The 20,595-nt window shown below is 38.8% G+C and overlaps 1 protein-coding gene across 1 annotated transcript in view; it reads right to left on the bottom strand.

Moving 5' to 3' along the window:
- Positions 1-20,595, bottom strand: part of LOC112970866 (protoheme IX farnesyltransferase, mitochondrial) — a gene marked incomplete at its 5' end in the record, with an annotated part of 106,750 nt that overhangs the window by 85,908 nt on the left and 247 nt on the right. Inside the window, 3 exons of the mRNA XM_026075728.1 lie at positions 8,717-8,841; positions 18,191-18,515; positions 20,177-20,301. Coding sequence (XP_025931513.1) covers positions 8,717-8,841; positions 18,191-18,515; positions 20,177-20,301 — 575 coding nt within the window. The remainder of the gene's footprint in view (positions 1-8,716; positions 8,842-18,190; positions 18,516-20,176; positions 20,302-20,595) is intronic.

The raw sequence follows: 20,595 nt of genomic DNA, 5'->3' as shown, positions 1-20,595 counted from the left end.
TGACATTTCCCTAATTATCTAATAAGGCTAGAACTTAATACTTGCATTACTGAAGAAATTCTTACTGATTTGGAAAATGTTAAAACATATTTAAATACAGACAAAAAATATTAACTACCTATTTTCACTTTTCCTTTTCTAAGCTTAGAAAGGTAATACCCCTACAGATCAAAAGGCCAGATAAATCTTATTAAGTACTACATTTTCCCTTTTGTCTAGTGCTCTCTCCACATTCCATCATTTCAGGCCTTTGAAATTCCTTTGTCCCGCCTGTGATCAGGGTTTCCAGGGGAAATCTGGCATTGGATCTAAAGGGAACTCCACACCACTGAAGTTTTCCTGACAATTAATCATTTGCTAAACTGTTTCTTTCCCCCTACCTCGCTTGCCCCCAGTATTTTCAGTGAACCTTTTAGTAAGGTGCTAATGAGACAAAACTTCCTGTAGTATCAAAACGCAGGCTGTCTTGAAGATTCATTTATGCACGGCACCAACTTCCGAAGGTTTGTTCAGGACACAATCTGCCCACCAGTAAACGCAAGCAGAGAGAAAGGGTGCATCCAACGCTTCTACTAATAGCACTTTTAACTAGGTAACRAATAATGGGATGCACTTATTTTATGCATCCACAGAAAATTTTTCTTTATCAAACAAAGAGGCATGACCATCTGGAAAAAAGGGACGCAGCATTAAAAATAACTTTGAGCGCACTCTTTTGGGAGTTTTTCATATATATCAAATATAACACAAGAAGAATCAGAACATTTTCATTTAAACATCTCTAAAATCAGAAGTTTTATGCTAATACGTGAATGTCATGAAGGGAAGCAAAGCAGGAAAAAAAGTGAGGCTGTTCTATTTATTTCCTATTTATTTTCACAGTCTTTGCTGAACATCACGCTTTCCTGACCGGGGTCTCAGTGCCCCCTCTGTCTAGGACTATGGGAAGCTGTCCAACTTCTTTTGAAGACTCTTCCCGTACAATACACAATATGCATATTAGGAGAGAKAGTTTCTTCCAACAATGGTATGCATTAATTTATAACATTTTTCCAAGCTCCTTTATCAAGTTTCAGTTGTAGGTCAAATAATTTATGCTTCCGAAAGATAATCTCTGCATTTAAAATTTATCGTTCCTTCAGAAGTTGGCTCTCATTAGTGCTCATCATCTTCACTGCTCATGAAATACGTCTTCGCAAGCCGAGCCATTCCTACTCAATAGCAAGCGTTTCTCCGTGCTAACTTGATCTAACTGTGGCAATTATGAATCATCCGGCGGAGCCGTAAGTTCTGCTCCTCAACGACCACTAATGAAGGTTGCCTCGCAGTTAAAATATCAAAGCGGCATATATCAGACCGCTTCAGAGCACAAGATAGACTTCCAGCGTTGCACGTCTCTTATATTTATTACGTACTGTAAATTACATCACAGGCTGCCTCCAAYGCTGACAAGTCCCGTACTCCGGAGTGAAACACCGGGTTTTAATAACCCTCCTGACAATCTTTTGATCGCTGGGGGGGGGCAGATGAAAGGCCCGGCCGCTGCTGYGGGCAATCTGCTCAGTCAAAACAACGGAAACTTCAGAGCGAGATGGAGATGCATCAGGTGCTAATCTCGAGCGCGCAAGGAGGAGCGTGGGCTGATGGACTCGCTCCCTATTGCAAGGGGAAAAAAAGGGGCGARCGCCTGTAAGTGCCCTCATTCGCAATGCACACAGGAAAAGAAAGGTGCTATTAACYAGACACGAAATATTGTCATTCGGAAACTCAAAACCTGGGAAAGTCATTTTAGAGGCTTTCGGAATTGCTTTAAACCAGTCATGCCGCTATCTGATTTTTCCAATGCGCTGCACGGAACAAATCAGTTCTGGCATTTAAAACAAGCTCTCTCATTGAAATACGGCGCTATAATAATCTGCTCCGGGAAGCAGCAAAAAGTGCAATTTCAGAGCTTTCAAAAAGTGGGCAAGACAGAGCTTTGAAAAGACTACAAGGGGAAAAAAAAAAAATCCTACACTGCATGGAGGTGGCCTGAATGATCTAATAGAGGTCATCTCCTCCGACTCGTGTCTGAATTAGAGCGTATCTTTAATACTAGAGTCATCATAAATCAGAGCTCACTAAATGCCTTCAGACATTTAATAAAGCAGGTATTTGGTACAAAAAGTTTAGGCATGATGAGACAACACCAAAAAAATCCTGGTTTTAGGGATATAAAAAGGCCCACTGCTGTTTTCCCTTTCACATTGCACTTCTTCATGGGGAAACGAAGGGGAAGGGGTCTGAGGGACTGTCAGGCTTCTGCTATTTCCCTTCTCAATTTTCTTTGATAATCCCAGCGCCTATCATGAACCACCATTTTCTGAACACTAGTTTAACCCTTGTTTTATTTTTTTTCCTATTGCTTCAATCCTTGTAACAGATTTCTTCGCAGATTTGTTCAGAAATCACATCAACTCCAAAAGGGCTGCAACAACTAATGTCACATTACTTCAATTTACTTTTCATAGCCAAACTCTCACAGAAAGCAAATAGTTCATTCACTGTCTAACAGTCCAGCGTAAAATATTTTGTCTCCTACAGACAAAAACCTTACATTAAACATCTCAGAAGCTCCAAGAGAAACTTTCAAAGAATTAAGGGTTTGCAGGGCCTCTAACTCAGCCAAAACTAGATACAAACCGCTCAGTTTCTTTCATACTCATAAAAGCCATTTGATGGGGTGGAGAAAGAAGGGTTTAGTTAATACTTAAAAACTCTTTCAGACACTGTGTTGATAACATTGAAACAAAACGTGGAGTTGATGAGCAGAAGACTCCACTCGGCCATGGAAGCCACTTGCACGTCTCCCGACTACCTTCCTCCTCCGGAGGACTGCAGGTGTCCAGTATAACCGACTCCTCAGGCTTTTTCTTCCCCCTTTAAAAACGAATTACATTTTTAACGGGCCAATCAAGCTAAAACAGCTAGAGCCAATATTTCCTGAGACACGAACAAAGTGTTGGACTTCTGACACACAATCTTCGGTGACATACAATCTTTTGTAATATTTACTTCATTTAAAAAAYGCTCTCAAACTTACAGTTGCTCCCTACTCTTTCAGCCAGTTACATGACCTTAAACATCAGACAGTCCTGAAAACTACAAACACACAACAAACATTAATTTGCTATGATTGAATACAGGAATACAAGTGCATCACTATGAGGACTCCAACTGATTATGTTGGGTTTTGGCCATTCTGATATCAACTTTATCTGATTTGCATCAATTTGCATGTTTTCTTGCCTGGGCTCCAAATACTGCTCATTAACCCACACCTTACTTGCAAGCACAGCTGTAAAAATGCCCATTGCAGAACGTCACTGCAGTGAGCCACAGTATCACCTGCAGGCGATGYAGGCACGATGAAGATTTTAAAACGTTGCTGTATTTGTAAACTCCAGCTTACCTTCCTCTGGGAGACGGGGTAATATGTGCTTATCTAACTAGGCTTATTAAATTTTTAGCAGCTGTTAAGCTGCTTTGAGAGTAACGGTCCATCGAGTCATCACAGAACAGCAAAATATCATAAAAGGTGAAGGCTACAAATATCTTTCTGACAGTGYTGATATAGTAAGTGGATTAAAAAAGGGAGGAGAAGCTGTTCTCCTTCAATTTTTGCCTGGTGCCCATCACTGCAGGAGCTGAATGACTCTCCGAGTTTGTCCTAACCATACAGAGATCACACGTAACATCTGAACAGTACACTGGCAACGGCACTCGGATCCCAAATTCCACTCCATTATTTTAACACCAGACCCATCCTTCCCACCCATTAAAACTACACTTTCAAGTGATCGTTGCTGTCAAGAGATGTTGACAYTAAGAGCAAAACTTAGCGAGTCTTTCATATGTGCCAACCCGTCAAGAAGCACAAATATTCCTGCTCCTAGACAGCAGAACCCGTAAGATCAAACCCTAAAGACACAGAGATATTAAGCGTTCTTAGATCTGTTCCCTCACTCTGGTTACCATATTTACTATATTTCTTACTTTAGGCTAACTTTAGTTAAGATATTCAGTCCTGCCTGCTTCCTTTTCAAGGTGCTATCAGTCGAATCCAACCACATCATTTTATCTTTCAGTTACTAAATTCAAACCATTTTAAACATCCTGCTTTCATCTTTATAGCTCTCTCCCACTTTTTAACCATGCTACAGTTACAAAAGAATGTACTTGACATATAAAACGTGCATGTGATTCTTTTAACGTTTTAATGCTGTGTATTGTGGTGTAAACATTTCTTCATGTTTTATCTCCTTCCCCATAAATCAGAGGCCAGTATCTTAGAAGTCTCAAAAACGACATGTTTTCTCTGTAATATAAATGTAAGACTCTACTACWTGAAACTCGAGTCATCTTTCAAAAAACAGACCTACAAAATAGCAGAAGACTATCAACTATCTTTTTCTCCCACTCCATTTTCATGAGAGCACGTGTACAGTGTGGGAACAAATAAATTAGGAAATTGGTCTTCCTGAGGCTATTAGAAAACCAGTATTTTGATTATTCTTTTTGGTCATTTCTACGGAACAATGATGAGGTAAAATACCTTATTTTGTGTCCACACTGACATACAACACTGAAAGAGTCAGGCAAGTGGACATTGTAAAAAAAGTGGCCGCTAGGAATAATTCTTGTTTTATCCATGATTAATATGCAGTGTTTACAAGATTAAATTCCAAAAATTATTTCCCTTTTCTTACCATAACTGCAAATAATAAGACTGATCTTACACTGAGATTTTCCACTGTGTTTGGCTGCCTTAGTTGCGTCACAGTGAAAATGAAATAGTTCAGTCTATTCCTCGGTAAACGCGTTAAGTGATTTTTTTTTTTTTTTTAATTAAAAACACTGGAGAACACGGATCATTTTGAAAAAGAAAGAACAGCCATGGAGAACACCTGCCTAAAATAATTTTAAGTTATTTTAATGCTGGAAAAATGAAAGAGCTCTTTAAAAAAAAAAAAGAAAGAAAGAAGAAGGAAAGCAGTTTTAGCAGGTGGGACTGAAAAGTGGTGACATGTTGTAGTACAATCCTGAGGGGCTGAAGGATATAACGCAGTGTTGCRTGATGTGGAAGAGAACGAGGGACCGCTGGATTAGCACGCCACTAAAATGTTGGATTAGGTGAGAAGTACAACTCTGAAGTATTGTGATACRAAGGAGTGACACGGAGGCAGAACTGCTGGTAGAGGACAAGCGAAATAAAACACTATCTTTTCTTTGGCACCTTCCAGCAGAGATTTGCCTAGTCTACAGCACAACACTCAATTCTCAAGACGCAACACAAGCGCTACAGAAAAACCCAAGGATCMTCCGATATCGGTCTGGATCAGCAGAACTCCTAACATCTTCCACAAATCCATGTGATTCCGTTTCTACCAAACTACTGTCTAACATACATTATTCCAAAATACTTCTCTTGACATTTTCCACACAAACATTTCTCGAATGACTTCATTGCAGAACATGCACTACATTTTCCCCTAGAGCAATCCCTAGCTTAAGTAGCTCTTGTCTATATTTTTCAGCATATTTTCAAACACAACTTTTTCAATGTCATTTCTCAAAAAAAGGAAAAAAAAGAAAAAATACCAGCTTCTTAAAAATCATTATCCAATTCCACTGAATTGTCATAAAAATATATTATTTCTTCTTGCATCACAAAGTACAGCTAGAATTTATGGGTTGTGAAGGGAACTTGTTTGTAAATACATGCCTTTGGTCGATTAATATCCAAATTGCACTTCTATAAACAATGGAAAAACACAGCGTTGCCAAGTCCCATCATTTTTCACTATTGCTTTTTTCTTAAGGACAGTGAAAGTGGGGTGAGAATCTCCACTATGGTAAGTTTTCATAACATTTCCAGCCCTTGTAGTTAGGAAAAAAAAGAAAAAAGTTTAAAGTATGACATACGGCAATCTAAAATCAAGAGGGCAAGTGATAATTGAAAGATTATTTTAGACCGTTTTCCTATAGAAACAAAACATAYGACTTCTTGCTCTGTATGGGTTACTTAGTATATTCCTGGCTCCCTCCCCAGTAGTTTTGGACAAGCTAGCTGTTTTCAACTCAATTTGACAGGGTCAACCTGGCCTCAATTCCTACCAGATTGTTCATATGAGGTGCTTGGGAGAAGAAAAAAAAMCTCAAAACACAGAATCTGAATAGTTAAAAGCTGGTATTAATACTTTCATGAACATTACGGCACCTCTATTAAATTTTTGCAGAATAAAGTTCCTCACATCCTGTTCTAAATCACAGGGAAGAATCTTACATGATCAACACTTTACCTTCCCACGACATAGTTGAGGACTGTAAGTTGTGAACACAGATTTATCAGGGAAACGAACGGTGGGAAAGACGCGCTGCCCTTAAAGATGCATAGATTTATAGCAATATAGGAAGTGGAAAGATGGTTATCATATAAAAAGGTCCAAGGGAAACATGAGTCATGAGCTGCCAGAGAAAAGGATGTGTGTTGGGAGCAAGGGACAGAGCAAAGTAGCAATAATAGGAAGTTCCGAGTCAAGAGTGCTGCTTCCCAAAGGCTGAGCTGGATACCCAAGCTTACAGTATTTACTGAAACTCAAATTCCCAGCCAAATTCCCATCTTGAAACTCAACTGAAACTCAAATTCCCATCTCTGATGCAAACAGCACGAACAGCAACATCGGTAAAGGAATACTCGTTGACTAAAATGATCTACTGATAAACAAGGTGCTAGGCTACAGCTGTTTTCCTTTGCTTTGACACCAACTCTACTTCTTTATTTTCCTTAATAAGAGTAGTTGCCTTGAAGGTCTGTCTATGTGGGCAAGTGAGCAGGCTCACAATGAGCCAGAGTGCGAATTTAGAGCACTCAGCTGAGATCATGCAAGAGTTTTACACTCTGTGAGGCTGGACTAAGCTTCCGTATCTAAGGGCATATTACTAGTGTCCCTGTGGTGAGACAAGAGTGAGTAAAAAGTGAATTATGAACCCAAACAAAAACTTATTGCACCCCTAACTTTCCCATCCCAGCAAACCTCAGCAGTATCCAACTCCAAATTATGCCACAGGATTCCTGGTACTTCTAACAACAATGGAGAACGCGTACAAGCAGAAAACAAAGAAAAGTAATTACTCATGCATTAATATCATTTCTAGAAAGCTATATCAGAAGCTCAAGAAAGAAGAGTTACACAAGAGTCTCTAAACAAGAAATAATTAATTCTCTTCTTAGTCCAGGAGTATCCAGTTCAAAAGGCAAACTGAATATGACAGTAAATTATTTCAAAGGATTGTTAGGTCCCAAAATGATTTTTTTTAGTATTAAAAAAAAACAAAACTGTAGTATGGGGAAAAAAGGGGGGAAAAAGCATATCAAAACCAAGAAAGTTTCACCTTAGTTATGGCAGTTTTTCTGCCCAGACGTTCTTATGTTGTGAAAAATATGTATGTGATAACCAAAGGTATACTTCACAAAACTGTATGACTTTCTTAAGATTATTTTTAAAGGCTAAGTGTTTTTATCTAAAGACTTCCAAGCAACCAACAAAATCACGCAGCATCCTTCCTATTATACAGAGAAAACAGACACAGATTTAGCTGCTGCCCCTAATTTTTAGCTCAATGAGAACAAACAGTAAAGCTTGTACCTCCTTCAGCCTGAGCAAGAYGTGTGCTTATAGGTGAAATCTAGAAAAGCACATCAGATACCTACAGTCGAGGTGTTATGAAGCCTACACACCAAAGGGCCTGACTCAATCAAGGTGATCCCAGGACGTACACGACAAGAAACCTCGGTGCCTTATGCCATCAGAGGGAACCCAGAACCCAGGTCTCCCATCTCCCAGGCGACTGCTGAACCCACAAAGCAGTACCAAAGGTGGCACTGCTACTGCACTGCTTTCTCAGGCCACGTTTTAGAACTGGAACTGACTGTGGCTACTGTGCTTTGTAACTTCGTTCAACACCACAAGCGTGTTACTCATTTCCTGGTTTGGTTCTCCTTTGGGGCTTCGGAAGAGCCTAACAGCAGCTTGGCTTCACAGCTGAATTGCAGGAGAGCCAAGCATTGGGCCTCAAGCTCAGCAGGCACTTTCACACCTGCAAGGAAGCTCAAGTTTAGGCACCCAGAACCTCTGCAACAGCAAACAATCGCTAGCACACGATGGAGATTTTCAGTATGTTTTAGAGACGTTGGGCAGGAGATTTCTAGATTCAAATTTGAATGCAAGCACACGAACCTCACCTAAATCCCAGTACAGACTTTCAGCGAGCCGCTCGGAGGCATTCCTTAGACTCATCTGACACGGTCATACAGTAAGGCAACCGCAGAACCGTGCCCATTAGGCTGGAGCCCTGCTAGCTATTCCTACAATATAATTACACAGTTCTGCTTGTGTCATTTCCAGTGACCCATACTTGGTATTTTCAAGATAAACATTATTATTGGGAGGCTTAAAACTTCATCAGCTCAGCTCTGAATAAACACACTGTGCCTAGCAACTATACTTTAATTCACAGGCATGTATTCCTTCCACGGTGTCACCTTTAATGGGTCAGAGCTCACACTCCAGCTGAAGGCACAGCACTCCCAACCATTCCCTTACGCTCCCTGGCAGCATTTCAGACGCGAAGACAGTACCAGCTTGCAGCCCAACCGAGCAGACGACGTACTGACCTGATTGATGGAGTTGGCAGCACAGGAAGCCAGTCCGGTTCCAAGAGAGGCAAGGAGGAAACAAGCCAAGTCGAAAGGGACCGGAGCCATGGCAAACCCAGCGGACGCAGTACTTACAACCAGAGCTGCAACACAAGCACAGAGCACAGGTCACCACCACGGCAGCAACAACCATTTCCTTCATACATACCACAAGTGATAAGRTTTTGAAACCCTCTAAAAAACATAGTGCAGATTAACTTTTTACTACTTTGGATCAAAGTAACTCTGCAAGGCTCCATGAACAGAGTACAATTAATGCTAATATTCTATATAAAGAAGACAAAGATGGGAAGGAGAACTGTCAGAGATGAAATGAGAAATCCAGAAGCCTCAGTCGGTGTTTTCCACATTGGGGGAAAAGATGAGAATAAAACTTATGTTTCTGTATTCCCTGTTTTATGAATTTGCTACAGGATCAAACTGCCTCCCGCAACATATACACGAGGTATGCTTGCTCCAGGAACTCACATGCCATTGAGTAAAGTCTATAGCATGGAAGAAAGGCAACAATAATAAAAATCCTGAATCCAGAGTTATTCATCATATCATATTATAATAGAAGCTTAAAAGAAGCAGTCAAGAAAGTGAAAAAGGGATCAAAGACAGGCAATCTGCACCAGGTAGAGCCAGTAACTTCACTGTAAAAGTATTTGTTCACACTCTTTCCTTTAGAGATACCCATTTCAGGCAAAAGAAGGTACACTAAATTTAAAGGCTTCAAAATTTGAGTGGTTTAACAAAAATCCATTTCAGTTTTGTCATCCAAAATTATAACTTTATTACATCCTTAAAATGAAAGTTACCTGAGTCTCAATCCAAATATTGTAACTACCCAAATAATAGCTCTTATGAACYTAGCTTTAGGCAAAAAATAGTATAAAACAAAACATTTCTTATAATATAAAAGTCAACTCCCTTATTCAATATCCTGTTCATGGCCTAAAAATTGCAATCTAAAATTAATACATTTATTAAAGAGAAAGAAAATTAAACAATACTTTCCATGTATAATTTCACACTCCAGACCTCATCTAGCTCAAATTAAAAAAGTGCATCAAAGCTAGAAGATCTTTTCTAAGAATCAAGATATTCTTATCTTCCTGATTCCTCCCAAGGCTCTTATTTGTCTGAAGTGAAATAACAAATAAATAACCTTTGCTGACTGAAGATATCTGGATTACCTACTAAGCAGTGTTACTGAAGATGAAGAAYTATAATGTCAAGGCAGAGACCTGTCAGCAAGGATGTACGTGCAAAGGACTAATTTCAAGAGCTGTGCCTGCATAAGACCCTTAGGATTTAATCCTAAAAAGGCAGCGATCAAAACTTCCTGCTCATCAAAACTTTAAGCATTAAAAACCATCGACAGTGGAATATTAAACAAAGCTCAGTCCCGCAGGTTTATGAGAACATAACCGAGTTCAGCGCCTGGTTCTCACTGTGGCTCCCCTTCAGCTGCTTCTAAAATAAGATGAATCTGTGCTGGAAMCTTAATCCTCCATGAAACAACCACCAGTTCCGTAAAGACACTGGACAGACTAACGGGGATGCAGGTACTGAGCATTTCGGAAAGACGGGACTACATTTATTTAGGAGTCAAAGATATAGCACCTGGGTTTGAAAACTCTTTGGCCCTTCTTAGTAAGGAGCACAAGAAAATATGAAGTTCAGGGAAATTCACTGGTTCACAGTTGACGGAGTTAAAAAAAAATATATATATATATATATATATATATATACACACACACACTCAAATGATGATAGTGAAACAGTGGCGTTTGCATTTCTAAGAGTGATTACATTCATTTTTTGGCATCATAAATCACACTTTCATTTCTCGACAAGAATTTAATTAAAACTTATCTCAGAGAGCACTTTACACTAATTTATTATGGGAAAACACCAACTCATTTACTGAAGGAGAAAGGTGGAGCAGACTGGCAAACAGGCAGCGTAACATCACCACTACACTGACCTCAAAAGAAATTCTAATACAGTATAGCTAGAGCACTAATTAAAGTCCCCATTGATTTCTCCAGATTAATTTCAGTCAGTCATTTCTGTGTGACTTATCAGGATCTCATTAAAAAAGGTTGTAGTACATCCTCTCATTTATGCAACTGAAGMGGGTATTTTTAGTGCGGCGGCCGGAGCACAAGGTATTCCCTGCTTGCCTCATCTTCACGCGATTCAAATGCAACGCRTAAGAGTAAATAAGAGAATTTTCCCGTTGGACTGGGAAGTTTATTTTCTTTTACTGTGGAAGCAATTATTTACTCTTCTATTTTCCTCATGGAGGAAAAGTATATTTAATTGAGATGACATCAAGGGAATGAGGTCATTGACTTTGTTTGTTTTTTAATCTCTGTTAGTTTAGTGCTTTAGGGACAAAATTAACTTCACCTTATTGCATAGTGGATGGAATTGATCCTTTCAAGACATGTTAAAGAGAGTTGACATTATGTATGCTCTTCAAAAAGAAGTCAAGWCTTAAACCTATGATCCCAACCTAAACCTAATTTTATGTCTTTAAAAGATATTTACTTTTAACAGAGATTAACAAAGGACATTTGTCTACAATTTCAGTATAAATGAAAAAGAAAACGCTAATGGATTGGTGGAGGGGGGGGGAAAAAGTGAATTACAGTGCTTCCAGCATAAAAACACACTCAAAAATTCTACAGTCCATATCATTCTTTACATTCCTTTTCAGCTTCATAGTAATTATAAATCTTTATCTGTATTTATAGCATTCAAATGGCTATGCCATGTGAACTTTAGATTTCCTTTCCTCTTCTGTACTGATAATCTCATATAGATATATATGTATACACACACACACACACACACACACACTTTAAATCAAGTAATCTGTAGCTTTATCACCAAGCTCATTAAAATAAGGAAGAAGAAGAAAAGCAGAGGCATTCTGCTTTAGTTTCGGACACAACTTCATTGTTCTACTACAAAGGTTTACGCACTCCTTCAAGAAAAGCAGCTTTCCAAAAGCCGATGCATTAGAARGATTTTCCTTCCCAAGYTTCCACACTTTGCTTTCTGGAAAGCTAAATGCAATGATCAAAAATAGCATTATAGGTCTGACCACTGCTTTCCTTGCAACCTTAGGTGTGTTTGGGGTAGGCACACCCAGGGTTTGCTGCAGATTACAGCCTGCACACTAAAGGTGGCCAAACTCCTCCAAGTAAAACTTAAGCTTGGAACAGTAATTTGAAAAAATATATTTTTTTATTTAAAATTTTAATTTCAAAATGAAAATGAAATATTATGAAGAGAGAAGATCGTGACTATCTATTAAACTGTTACATTTTAAAAATACTTTATGAAAAATAAACTGTAATAATAGTTTATTTTTTATTTCATTAGTTTTCCTGGTAGCATAAAAACAAATTGCAAGAAAGCTACCATTACTAAGCTTTGTATCTTTGATAGGATCTCAGTTTCTATTTTAATAATCTCAAATTGAGAACTATTTTCTGACAGGCGTATAAAATATAAGAGAGAATACGTGCAGCCTAGTAATAACCTAAACACTGAATACAGATTCATCTTTGTCAAAGTTTCTGGCTATATAAAACCACCATTTAAATTTTACTCTCAGTTGAAACAGTGGAAAAGTACTAGAACTCCACTAAAGCGAATGGAGTTTTTTACTAAACCGGTTGTTATCAGAATTTTAGCCTACGTACACACCTGTACTTAATTCTTCATCGCTGTTATATTACTTAGCAGTTACGTAACACTTGGGACCACTACACCAAGCTGGATAACCGTTATCATCTTCACTTTACAAATAGATTCAGCGTGCAAATAACAAGCACAGAGATGAAGCAGGATACTCCCGATCACCTCGTAAGTCAGCAGCAAATGTCTCAAGTTTCTGATTGCCAGTTTAATAATTCTGTGCTAGAAGATCACTTGTGCACAGACACAAACTCTTATGCCACATTTGATAAACTCTGGTTGCAAACACTTGCTCGTAAACAAGACACAATTATTTCCCTAGAACTAGACCAAAAAATGCACTAATTTTAGACTCCAAACYTGAAAATATTCATAATTTATCATGTTTGTCCACTTCTGAAATTTTAAATGCAGCTTAATCAGTGCATGACGCAGAAACCGCAGACAATTTGGTAGCTGGCAGTCTTCTCCCATAGGTTTTTACATAGCGTCGTCTGGCTGCCTCAGATTGGACAGACTCTCCAGCGGTCATCTTACCCAATCTCCAGCTCAAAGTGGGGTCAACGTTGAATTCAGGCCAAATTCCACAAGGCTTTGTCATCTCCAAGGATGAAAATTTCACCACCTCTCTSGGCAACGTGGTCCAAAGAGTTTGACTGTCCTCACGGTGAAACCTTTTCYCTTCCATCAAGCCAGAACCTCCCCTGTTTCAATTCATGAAACATGTTTCTCTGTCCTGGGGTTTACAGCCATATTTTAAAAAGAATTGAGAATTACAGTGTGGATGCTTCCTATCCTCTTTTTAAGAAAAATCTTGGCAACTGATTGGAGAATGTCCAAATTTTCCTTCCTGTGGAGAAGCTACTAATGATCAGACTGCATCAAAATGACTCTGCTCAATTGGACATGTGACTCTCTTCTTTAAAAACAAACATCAAACTAATTCATGGGCCTCCTCAGAGTATTGATTATGCCAGTCTYGTGATTTACTCCATAACATGCACATTATATTTGGATGAGAGAAAACGTGGTACATTTGATTCTGATCTGACCACAGAAAACTGGGATGACTTTATTAAAGATGCTGAATTACTCTAGATTTACAGAGGTGGAAACAATATCTCAGGCTTGCCTATTTTAGCTCTCTCCGAAGGTACAGACCATGGCAAAACCAGTGATAATTTACTCTCAGCTATTATTACATAAAGTTAACAGGATACTGGGTTCAACTCTGAGAACTAGATATAACCAAACAACATCTCAGATCCTGAATGAGAGAAACAGAGCAAAACATAGGCCTCCTTCGAGAAAGTTGCCAGATACCTTAATGGACAGGAAAAATGCATACTTAAATTACAGCAAAGGAGGGTTTTTGTCAGACACAAAGAGAAGTCCTTCAGCAGTAACGTCAGTGACGCTGCAGCAGACTGCCTGTGAAAGCTGGAGATTCTCCGCTCTTGGGTTGTTTTAAGCATAGGCAGGACAACATCAGTCAGGAGTGACAAACCTAAACTTGGTCTTGCCGCGGGCAAAAGGAAAGGACTAAACGTCCACCTGCAGCGTCACTTGCAGGTCCCTGTCGTTCTATGGATAACGCATACAGTGAACCAAAGCAAGTTACTCGGTACGGAAGCTGTTCTGTTCAGATCTGAAACAGGTCTTCAGTAATAAAAGCAAGGTTAATCATGCTTGATTAGATCCATTATTAAAATGTGCTTTGAAAAAAAAATACTACCAAAACTCTAAAACAGCTTTTGAGAGTAGGAAGATAAAAGTGCTTTGCAATGATATGCCATAAAAAGAGCATAAAACCTTTGGGATGGAGACTGCGATTCTGCATATGGACTCTGTGTAAACAGCAATCAGTTAATGAATAATTGTGTTTAAAAAAGTATCTTTTTAGACACAAATTAATATATTTGAGAAGACAAATGAAAATGTTAACTGCAGTGTATTAAAATGCAAGATAAGGGAAAAACAGATAAACGTTTGAAACATATGGGTGTTAGCGTGCCTTTCATCAAGCAACCGAAGGAGATTTGTATTACAGTAGTCATGACGGGAACTGAGAGTCAGGACTCCGTTCTTCCAGGCAYGGTAGAGATATGCTAAAGAGACAGCCTCTTCCTCATTGAGCTTGCAATTTAGATTAAAAACACCRTGGCTGTTTAGAAATTAGTAATTAAATTTACATCCGACTGATGTTTATATTCCCACTTCTCAGATATTTGCTACGTAACATGATATACAGTTGGCTGGTCTTCCTCACCAAAAGACCAATGTGCAAGACATCCTTTGCTACGGGAGCAACAGTGAGAACACGTTCACATACCACAGTGAAATATCTAATGAGACAATTCAACACTTGGCAGATTGCACCATCATTGCACTTCCCCCAAATTAAATGAAGACTCAAAACTGAAGGTTAGTTTTCCTGTGTTTATGCACACATCGCTCATCTCAGTTTTTATCTGTGATCACAGGGGAAACATTACTTAAATGTAAACGTTAAGTTAAATTAAAGAAAATGAGACAACCTGAAATTCTTAATGATGTGCTTGCATCGTAAATTATTAGATTTACTCCTATTACCATATCATCCCATCTTTTTCCTGTTTGTAGCTACGCATGAACTTTAGAATAAAGTTGAAAACAATGACATTTATAATTCTGAACACTTATCAGGCAGATGCATTAGCTTTCCAAGTGCCAGGATGGTAAGATACAGCTGTTCAGAGAGCAGCCAAGAGAGCACGACACAGAGAAAAGATGGAAATCGAAACCAAAAAGGTAGATTACGCAGCAAGGAATTGAAAGTTCCCTAATCATTTTTTATGGCAAAAGAATATAAACAAAAATCTTTTCCTGTTGTGAAGCAGTTTCTAATGGCAGTGGCATGAGAGCTGCAGTTTACATGAAGCAGGAGGGTATGGTAATGGCTAAACTCATTTCCGTTCAAAGGTGAATTACAGTTCAGAATACAAACAAACATTCACTTTACTTGAGCAGCAGGAAAAGAACAGGGCACAAGGACACCCCATTTTAGCATAATGCACAGTTTGTTTTTTTGTTATTCTATACTCTAAAAAGTATAAATAAAGCGTCAGCCAAGAAACCCACACAGGATATGAGATCTATCAGAGCTTCATGGGTGAAATGAATTGAGCTTGCGTGTCATTTATAAAAACTGACTTGAGAGAATTTACTTAAAAAAAATAAAAATCAAAGAACCACACTACCATATTCCTTACAGAATATGCTTTTTCCACACAGTTACACAACTTGCAAAAAAGCTAATTCTATTTCCTTGCTGTGCACACTGTGCCCAGTATTTTTGCTGCTCCTGTCTCCTGAACCATCCTACGACCAAAAAAGACCAATAACAGAACTCCCCCCTTGCTAAACTCAAGTTATTCTTTTATACTTTGTAATTCCAATAAAATCTCCCTACTCTAGGACATCTTCCCCTCCAAATACCTAAAGAACACAGCGAGATGGGAGGTTTTCTGGGTTTGGGGGAGGTGTTTGTTTTCGTTTTTTTAATCTCTACACCTTCTCAACAGATACAAAGTTTACTACTACACTTCACCTTGGATCACGAACAGCACATCTGGAAACAGACTTATACAAAAGCACAGACGATCTTGAAGCCAATGAAATTCTTTCACCATCGCCTTCTACAGGTTTCGAGTACCACCGGATTTTAAAACTGAAGTGGTACTTTCTGGCGTATCACTATTGACTCATGCATTTAAACGAGAGCCTGCTAGAAGCTGTTGACATCTGCGGCATCCCTGCCAGGCAACACAGAGGCCACACAAAAAGAAAAAAAAAGCATCACTTGTGTTTTTTCTCCAGAAAAAAAGTGTTCTTCACTCTTAGCACAGCTCTTGAAATCCCCTTTCTGAGGAACGCCAATAATACTCAGACATGATACGTACTAACACTGAGCTTACCCATAAGTACTATCAGAAAATTTAAGAACGTATGTTTTAAGCGCTTAAAAAAAAAAAAAGGAACGAACTGTTAAGTGGCCATTTAATCATGGCATTTTAACTTTTTTATATCTGAATTTATTGAGTTTTTTAATTTAATTCTACTTCAATAACTATCACAGGCTTCAAGTTCACATAAAAGAGCCACTCAAATAAAATTACCTCGTTGAAAAGATGCCAGATATGAACAATCCAGCAGGACTGTTCACATAGTGCTAAGTTTATTCATGATGGGCACTACAGAAACAAAATATTACTAAAACTGAACAGCCTGAGGGGGGGAAAAAAACCAAGACCTATAACAAGCAGAAAAAAAAAAAAAAGACTACAGTTTAGGTTGTTGGTGTCACAAAGCTGTTGCCATTTTGAAGTTTGAGTTCAAAAACCCTGATAGCTGCTGAAATGCCAGTGATAGATACTCCTAAATCTGAGATTATGAATGATAATAAGCAAAAGGGATGTGTTAAAGTCTTAAAAGACATGTTTTCCCTTCCTCAAGTTTTCTAACCCAGCTCTTTACCAGCATAAGATAAACATGCAGAATCCGAGTTTCATTAAAATAATTAGGAGGAACATTTGGACGTATAGACAAAATCAGCTTTGGTAAATCTGAAACATGAGATTTCTCGTCCACACTGAAAGCTGTAAGGCTTCATTAGAGAGAATAAAGCACACCATCACAGGCTGAATGTGTTCAAAACGATTTTCCCATGACAACATAAATACTGCAAGACAAGAAGTTTCAAGAAGTAAACAGAATTCAGGATTTTTATTTGACGAAATATAACAAATTGTTATGGCAAARAACACTTTTATTATCAAGAATCTCTTTGGCCCACTGAAGAGAGCACCAGAGTAGGGACTTTGGAAATCATTTTTCTAGCCCTTGTCCTGATACAGAAAAGATGCAAGGGCTTGGTCATATCATTACAAATGTCATAGCATTCCAGCTTCCAGAGGCATAAAGTATATATAGCACTATTTAATGGCAAAGGAGTAACTTATAAATGTTATATATTACTGTCGGAATAAAGTAAAATATATTTAGGCTACAAGGCAACAATTTAAGAGACAACTGGTTTGAAGGTACAACTCTGTTATTGACTAGGGAAGTACCTTATTTTAGAAAGCTGAAATGGTCACATTCAAAATTTTCTTCTCCGTAAATCATAAAATTATTCACATTATATTCTGCTGTTGCAATTTCTATTTTAATATGAATTTCAGAAGAAGCACCACCAAAGTAAAAGATAAGAAAATAAGACAGAAGACTGGTAAGCTTAAGCAAAGAGATTTTAAATACTTAATGCAACATTTTTAATATCACTTCCTAATCCAGTCTTCCCTCAAAGCATTTTTAATTAATAACGGGAAATTATTCTACTGATAAGCAGAAACAATAATAAGAATAGTATGGACAACTACCAGTGGCACCATCAAGTTTTGCCTTCTTTGGAGCACAGATTTGTACAAACACTTGCTTATGATCCCCAAAAGCTACTTGGTTATACGATGTAAGCTCTCCTCACTGCTTTTAAACAAATTTAATGGCCAAACTGTTAAATACTTTCATAAAACTATTTTTCCTTGCACACATTTGATGGAAACGACCAAGACAGTTTGTGTCACTAAAGTGGGAATTACTATATAAAAACATACACAATACTATTAACATGTTAAAGAACTCTGAACTCACACAGGATGCCCAGAAGTGAAAAAAAAATACCAGTAGTACCTGTAAGTTTAATTTTGGACAAACGTGCCAAAATTCCCGGCAAGTCATCCAGCTGTAACTTCATTTCTTTCCACTGTCTTTCTTCTTTGGATCCTGCTTTTACTGATGACACTGAGCCTTCCATTTCTGCAGCTGACGCCATTTCTCTCAGCTCATTTCTGGTTGATGTCTCAGACAAAGGTTGATGAACAGGTGAAATGGGTCTAATCTTGTATATAACCATTTTTTCTTGACCTAGTTGTTGATTCTCATGAAAAGGAGGTGCAACTGAATCTGACTTAGGTTTTGCTCGTTGGCTGAGGTCTTTGTTGTGTTGTGTTACATACTAAATAGAATGATAAATATTAAGATGAATAGGTAAGAGGCTGTTTCTGTCCATTTCTGGTTATTATTAACACCAGTATTATTGCTATATTATTCTTAAGAGGAAAACTTTCTATGATGATACGATGTTCAGTCAGTCTGAATTTCAAATACTTGCTTCATTTGCAAAAGAGTTTCTGAAATTGAACAAGATACAGCAAAGGCAGCTTTCCATTTCACAACTACCACAATAACTGAAGAATTGCTTCAAGACAAATTGTTTCTTCCCTTGTAATTTCAGCTGCAAACTTTGTTTTATCCATATTCAGAACTACTAGATAACACCATCTAGTTTACAACTCATTACTTCACCTTTAAACAAAGGGGTATACACACGCCCATAAAAAATCCAGTCTCCAAAGCACTGTGTTTTTTGTTTCCTTGTAACATATGGAAATTTTTTTTTTCAGAAAAATGCCAGAAAACACAATCCACCTCTTATGATGTAAAATCATCCTCACATTAGTCACTACCTATCCCAAACTTCATGTTAGTTTACTAGACTCGACAATTTTTTACAATGGTTACAAGGAACAATATATTGCGTGGAAAGCTAGAACGCAGCTGTTTCTGCTCTTTTACGTTTCTTACAAAGTAAAGTAAGGAAGAAGAAAAAGAGCACTTAGCTTCTCCTATCTTTCAATTCTCGTTCCTAAAGTTTTCCTATATGTATCAAGCACAACAAAGAAGTGTAAAAACATACCGCTTTTAGCTAATTATGTCTTAAAGTTTGCACAAATTAATTATTATAATGAGGAAGAAGGATTTGAAGCTTTTCAACTCTAAATGACTAATCTGAATACAGCTCAAATCAACAATAAAAAATTTTTTTTTGAGATGTGGTGAYCCACATGCGGAAGGGCCCTCCATCTCCTGGTTCAAACCTAACTGATGCTCAAAAAATAACACCAAAATTACCCACTTCTTGCAATCAAAGCAATCATTAGTTGTGAGACAACCTCATCCATATTCCATGCAGAATTCCAAAATACGAGGACCAGAACACACTCAGGGAAGAGCAAAATACATCTTTACTACCATTATGTCATCTGCGATACAACTGTTCAACAAAGATGATACTATTTGAGGGGTATGAATGACAATTACAGCACTTCTAACACCAAAAACTAATGCTAAGCTATAGAATGTAATCTGCTAAGTTAAACAGCTCTGGGCTTTCGATTCGAATTAACTGTTTTAACTTTTAAACGGGAACGAACTAGCTAAGCAAGTGAGTTCATTTGCCACTCATACACCTGCTAGCCAAGATGTGGTTTTCTTAGCAGCAGTTTAACAAACAGCAACTTTAAAAATAGTTTAGGAAGGGCTTCTCAACACGAGATGAGCACTCCAAAGGAGCAGAAACCCCATGCCAGGTGGCGGACACGCTGCAGCACAAGGCATCGCCCTTGCATGCTTCCAAGGCATGTTTCCACCCCCTTCCAATGTTTCATCTCCCAAGTGCAAAACTCCGATACAATGTAGCAAAGGAGATGCTTGGACTTGCTGGAGCTGGGCAGATGCGAAAAATATTTTTATCAGCTAATCTCCATTTTGACCCATCGCACAGGACAACACAAATTAGGGAACGAGCAGCAGGGATAAATGCGGTCCTTGACTTACCATTCGCTTGAGGAAGTTGAAGCACCGAAACGCAGCCAACCTGCCGTGGGCTGCGCCCCACAGATGCACAAACTGGCACGGTATTTGCCGAAACGCTCTTTTCTGAAGGTGCCAGACAAACAAACCTACCGAAAGGCAAAGGAGAACGTGAGACCGCGGGCGGCTCCGCGCAGCCCGAGGCGGGAACGAGCCCGCCGCAGCGCCGCTCCCGCGGGACAGACGCTGGCGGCGGGAGCTCTGGGTCGCTCCGCGGTTTGGGAGTTTCTTGCGAATCCCCCCGCTCCTCACGGAGTTGCTCTTCAGCCGTCTCCTCCTCCGACTCTGTACGCGAGGAGCAGCTTTACCTCGGCAACAGCCCAACGGCAGCGCCCCAGCGAGCAGCGGCGGGGGCCGGGCCGGGCCGCCACAGCCCCGGCGCC

The sequence above is a fragment of the Apteryx rowi genome, unplaced genomic scaffold (assembly GCF_003343035.1).
Source record: "Apteryx rowi isolate R43461 unplaced genomic scaffold, aptRow1 scaffold_41, whole genome shotgun sequence".
Classification (NCBI taxonomy): domain Eukaryota; kingdom Metazoa; phylum Chordata; class Aves; order Apterygiformes; family Apterygidae; genus Apteryx; species Apteryx rowi.
Note: the sequence above shows the minus strand (reverse complement) of the source record. Positions and strands in the feature narration are given on the sequence as shown.